General features: G+C 45.9%; 1 protein-coding gene across 6 annotated transcripts; it reads left to right on the plus strand.

The window, feature by feature from the left end:
- The first annotated feature begins 429 nt into the window (after positions 1 to 429).
- Positions 430 to 3,715, plus strand: LOC119296180. 6 transcript variants are annotated; one of them, XR_005144983.1, is made up of 3 exons: positions 430 to 481; positions 1,917 to 2,012; positions 2,798 to 3,715. XR_005144983.1 is itself a non-coding variant. In XM_037574568.1 (3 exons), the coding sequence occupies exons 1-3, from the start codon at positions 1,003 to 1,005 to the stop codon at positions 2,375 to 2,377; spliced, it is 567 nt and encodes a 188-aa protein (XP_037430465.1). In that variant the 5' UTR covers positions 542 to 1,002; the 3' UTR covers positions 2,378 to 2,791. The 6 variants fall into 6 exon arrangements, 3 of the variants coding, with proteins under 3 accessions (XP_037430465.1, XP_037430467.1, XP_037430466.1); XM_037574568.1 differs by lacking the exons at positions 430 to 481; positions 2,798 to 3,715 and adding exons at positions 542 to 1,335; positions 2,240 to 2,791; XR_005144982.1 differs by lacking the exon at positions 430 to 481 and having other exon boundaries at positions 543 to 2,012; positions 2,798 to 2,933; positions 3,147 to 3,715.
- The last annotated feature ends 2,330 nt before the right edge of the window (positions 3,716 to 6,045 follow it).

Consider the following 6,045-nt stretch of genomic DNA (forward strand, 5'->3'; position numbering starts at 1 on the left):
GATATAAACCCCTCCTACCACTCTTGGCTGACCAGATTCAGGGAGGATTTTAGTCTTCTTAAATATAGGGTTAAAGACAATAGGAAAGAGTTTATCTTCTTACTTTTAGATTCCCTACCCTCTGATTAATTGTACCCTATAGCTAGATACTACCCCCACTACAAAGTGAGATGGGGTGAGACTTATACATGTTGTAACTACTCCTTGTAACTGTATTATGATATTTAATATATAAGACATTGGGAGCCTCTCTCATTGTCCCAGTTCCTCAAAAAAAAATAGGACCTAGCCACAATGGGCAAAGGGGACAGATCAAGCTGACCGGATCCATTCCACCCTCACCAGCTCACCAACTCCCTTGAGCCCAAGAACACGACTCCTGAGGCTGTTCTCCACTGTAATAGTTCTTCCTCAGCCCCTCGAGGCAAATCCACCACAAAGCAGGAGTAGGGTTTTACACCACAAGGTGGCCCGAACCTAGGTAAACTATTCTGTCTTTCTTTCTCTTCGAGCTTGATGCGTTAGGCTATGAGGTTAGCGGGTCGGAAGGCCGGGTAGGTTAAGATCTCTGCACGCACCCCAGAGTTCGAACCTCTCAAGGGTTTGCGGAGCCCAAAATCCGACACCATATAATCCCTATCGGATATCGATCCGCCCCAGACCTACCACCGGTGGCTATAGGTAGGAGACGGCGCCCGTGAGCGGGCGCTGGCGGCAACCGGAGAGAGGGAGCAAGCGACGGAGGCGGCAACGTTCCCCGGTTAACCTGTAGCTTTGAGGCCGCCTCACACGAGAGAGCGACCGCTGTAGCCGGAGCGAGGGAGTGCATGGCGGCAGCGGCGACTATTCCCCGCTTATCTGTAGCTTCGGGGCCGCCTCGTGCGAGCGAGCAATGGCAATAACCCGAGCGAGGGAGTGCACGTAGGCAGCAGCAGCGATTCCCCCCGGTTTTCCTATTTCTTCTGAGGCCTCCTCGCGCTAGCCAGCGGCGGATTTCGAGCGATGGAATCGAGGGACAAGACTGCAGCAGCTGCTGGGCGCACGACGGGGATGAAGCCAGCGACATCAACAACTGACTTGGGTACGATTCCTTTAACATCCCGACTTGGGAACGAACTCCGCTGCACCTACATCAATCCTAGCCGGCTTCAAGATGCCACGCGGACGCGAAGTGGAGGACCGCGACCCCAGATGGCCATGACGTCGTCCTTCGGCCCTGCTTCACTGGGGCGTGGTCTTTCAGTGTCGAGCAGCCTCAGGTGGGAGGCATTGAGGGGCGCGTGGCTCTGGTGTTGCGCACCGGTGGCGGCAGCCAGCATCGGCAGTAAGCTCATGGTTTTCATCCCCTCCCTGTCTTCCCCTTTGACTCTCTCATACTCTGAACCGTCCGCCACATGGACACCAACGCACAGGCAGTAGTGCGTCGAGGAAGTAGCAGTTACAGACGGCCATTCGAGTTCCTCTACAAGCAGCAGTTGGACGATAGTTAATTGGTGCTCTCCCCATCACCCATTGTTGCAGTTCTTCAGCAGCAGCTAGTTGTCAGCCGTGTGGCAGTTATTATTTGGTTGTGGGGCAGTTAGAGAAAAATAGTTAGCTGTGTTAAATCAAAACGTTAACTGATATATTGACCTTGTTAACTGCACAACTTTGCCCTCGTTGTCTCTTCAGTCAAATTTATTTTAGCGATTTCTGTTAGATTGTTGATTTTCATCCATTGGTGCGTTGAAAACAAAAGAAGTTAACTTTTTTTTCTTCTGTAACAGTTAACTATGGAATTTGCATAAGTTATTAAAAACGGGAAAAGTTAACCCATCGGGCTGCTGTTGTCACCATGATGCCGGTGCCACACAATCTGATGCTCTTGCTGTTAAAAACAAATGCAGTTAACTTCAGTTAATCTGATGCTCTTGCAGAAGCGCCGGCAAGGACATCTCATCATCGATGATGCTGTCCATCACCAGAGTCAACCGGGTTCGTCGGACGCAGGCTCGTGCAAAAGCTTCTATCCGGTAAGTACGCACCACCACCAAGGCCAATGTCGCCTCCCTTTTCCCTGGTAATTAAGCATTCAAATGCTAAGTACATGTATGTAATCGAGGTGTACTCCAAAAAACACTACTATGAGATTAGTTAAATTTAGTTGAAAATAAAGAACCTAAAAGCCCCCTCTATTCTCTAACTTAATTAAGTTGAGACGAGGAACCATTTTTACTTGCTGCTCATCAAAAAATGGCAGCTGTTGTTGCTGCTGCTGTTGCTGCTGCTACTAATACTGCTGCTACTACTGCTGCTGCTGCTACTACTACTACTACTACTACTACTACTAACCATGTACGTACTCTGTGTGGTCTCTTTCTTCGGTCCACTCTTTTAGTGCTTCAGTTAGCTTCAGAAGTTATGCATTGACAAAAGAAAGTTAAAAAAGTTGGTTTCTGTAGCAGTTAGTATTTCGTAGAAAGTTAAAAACATGAATAAGTTGGCTAAAGAAACCCGACAGTTAACATAAGAATTTGAAGCAGTTAAAACTTGAATTTGCAGTAGTTAAAACTTAAAGTTATTGTCCTTTCCCCCCTGAAGGATCACAACAACACTGAATACAGGAAACTTGTTCTCATATCGGGTGAAAACTAGTTCCTTCTTCTCAATAAAAAGCTTAGCAAACCTGAATGTAAGCCATCCCTCTTGTGCTCAACTCCTACAAAAATTGTGGCAGTTACCTGTAGGTCACTTGCAGTTAGCTAGCAACATGGCTCCCGGTTAATTGGATGTTAACAAGCAGTTTTTTTATATGCAGCGGGTAGCAACTAGCAAGCAGTTAATTGGAGTTTAACAAGCAGCAGTTATCCAACGGTTCATTTGGAGCTTAACAGGCAGCATTCAGCAAGAAGTTTTTTTTTCTGGATGCAGTTATCTACAGAAACAAAAATGATGTGCGACTCGTTAGTAAATTTGATCTAAATCACTAAATGAGCTGAACAGGCAAGGTTATGTTTATTCAGTGAAAAGAATGCGAGCATACAGTGTGTTTTGGACCCTCCCAGGGGCTCTAATCCATGTTTTATGTATTAGAAAGTAGATATGTGTGCCTTCTATTATTTATGTAGTATTTAAAAAAGAAGTTAACTTTAGTGCTTCTATTGCAGATAACCAGGCCATCAGGGGCATTCCACACAACCCAAACTGCTTGCTCTGCTCGACGATGCCGAAAACGGCTGCTCACCTGCTGGCAGACTGCCCCTTCTTGGTAGAGGTTTGGAACTGCATCAACAACAAGCTGGGACACCCGTTCTCCATGCTACGGATGGCGACAACGGTGACCACCAGTGGCCGATCCCTCAAAGCATCATGGACATGATAGCTCCAGGCACTGCCGGCACCGGTGCATAGGAAGATGACCATTTGCCTTGTTGCATAGATGTTGTGGAAGGAATGCAATGCCCGCATCTTCAACAACACTCGGTGCACGCCCAATCAGTCGTATCATGGGTGAAGCAAGGTGTTGGTTAGCGGCCGAGATTCACCATCTGGACAGGATATTCGAGCCACCATTATTTCTATTACATGTTTGGTCTTCAACTATAGGACGCTGCCCCAAATGAAATCCGGGCAGATTGTAATCTCGCTTTAACTGCCACTTCCCTTACTATATACTTTTTTCCTCTCTGATCAATCGATGAAATGAGGCCCTAGGGCCCTATTTTCGTCAAAAAAATCCTCATTCAGTTAATTGATCATGTTTCATGAAGTTCAACAGGAGAAGGTACCTCGTTTTGGGGAAAAAATCCTCGTTTTCGGGCAAGACTGAATCTGCTTGAGCTCAAGGAAATTTACTGTAACACCCACGATGCGGCTATATCTCCTACGTGTCGAGGCACGATTTAGAGGCATAACCGCATGATGGTTTTGTGCAAGAAGGGTCATCTTCACACAATCCCATGTAATGAACAAGAATGGGATAAAGAGTTGGCTTACGATCGCCACTTCACACAATGAACATATGATTCATAAATCATTCAGAGCACACAACATAGTCTGACTACGGACTAATCCAAAAGAAAAGGAAGATAACCCAATTGCTAGATCCCCGATCATCCCAACTGGGCTCCACTACTGATCAACATGAAACGAAACATAACAACGACCAAGATCTTCGTTGAGCTCCCATCTGAGCTCAGTTGCATCACCTGCACCGGTATCATCGGCACCTGCAACTGTTGTGATAGTATCTGGTGAGTCACGAGGATTCAGCAATCTCAAAACCCGAGAGATCAAGACTATTTAAGCTTATGGGTAGGAAGTGGTAATGAGGTGGAGTTGCAGCAAGCACTAAGCAAATATTGTGGCTAACATACGCAAATAAGAGCGAGAAGAGAAGCAACGGAACGATCGAGAACTAGAAGTGATCAAGAAGTGATCCTGAAACTACTTACGTTCAATCATAACACAAAGACCGTGTTCACTTCCCGGACTCAGCTGAAAAGGGACCATCACGGCTACACACGCGGTTGATACATTTTAAATAAGTCAAGTGTCAAGTTCTCTACAATCGGATGTTAACAAATTCCCATCTGCCACATCACCGTGGGCACGGCTCTCGAAAGTTTATACCCTGCAGGGGTGTCCCAACTTAGCCCATCATAAGCTCTCACGACCAACGAAGGATATTCCTTCTCCCGGGAAGACCAGATCAGTCTCGGAATCCTGGTTTACAAGACATTTCGACAATGGTAAAACAAGACCAGCAAGACCACCCGACTGTGCCGACAAATACCGATAGGAGCTGCACATATCTTGTTCTCAGGGCACACCGGATAAGCTAAGCGTACAAGTACCAACATAACCCAAGTTGCCAAGGGACGGTCCCGCACGGTGCTCTAGTTTGCACCAACACTCAGAGGAGCACTGGCCCGAGGGGTAAATAAAGATGACCCTTGAGTCCGCAGAACCCAAGGAAAAAAGGCTTAGGTGGCAAATGTTAAAACCAAGGTTGGGCCTTGCTAGAGGAGTTTTATTCAAAGCGAACTGTCAAGGGGGTCCCATACAGCCGGCCGCGTAAGGAACGCAATATCAAGGAACATAACACCGGTATGACGGAAACTAAGGCGGCAAGAGTGGAACAAAACACCAGGCATAAGGCCGAGCCTTCCACCCTTTACCAGGTATATAGATGCATTAATTAAAATAAAAGATATTGTGATATCCCAACATAATCATGTTCCAACATGGAGCAATCTTCAACTTCACCTGCAACTAACAACGCTATAAGAGGGGCTGAGCAAAGCGGTAACATAGCCAAACAACGGTTTGCTAGGAAGGGTGAAAAGGTTAGAGGACGACATGGCAATTTGGGAGGCTTGGTAAACAAGTGATAGGTAGCGCAGCATAGCGATAGAACGAAGCAACTAGCATAGCAATGATAGTACTAAGATCCGGGGTAACGGTCATCTTGCCTGAAATCCCGCTAGGAAGAAGAACGGGTCCATGAAGAAGACGAACAGGCGAAGACGAACCAAGCGTAGACGAATGGATCCTCACGATCGCAACGTTACCGGAACTAAGAAGCAACACCGGAAAGAAGCAAATAACATGGTAAATGCACAGGCATAAACATGGCATGATGCACAAACAAGTATGATGCATGTCCGGTTTAAAGAGGCATGGCATGGCAAAGTGCACAAACAATACTACAAGTTAAGTGGAGCTCAATATGCAACTCGTTGCATATTGATGAAACACCACATTCAATCATTTAGTTCGCTCTCGTTTATGCTACTCATCAATATTAAATGTTGTTAGACATGGCAAGGGGTGAAGCATAATGAAACTACCTATATAGGCAAGTTTAAACGAGTCCGGAACACCAAACAACAATTCCGGAAAATCCCCATATGACATTTAGCAATTAAAAGCAAACAACAATTTTAAACATTTTAAATGTTGTTATCATGATGCGGACGACATATGCACGTTTTATGCAATTTTATGAAAATGTTGACATGAGCATGATATGAAACATTAGTCACCGTGGTGGAAAGAAAGGGC

Source organism: Triticum dicoccoides, chromosome 4B (genome assembly GCF_002162155.2).
Source record: "Triticum dicoccoides isolate Atlit2015 ecotype Zavitan chromosome 4B, WEW_v2.0, whole genome shotgun sequence".
NCBI classification, from domain to species: Eukaryota; Viridiplantae; Streptophyta; class Magnoliopsida; order Poales; family Poaceae; genus Triticum; species Triticum dicoccoides.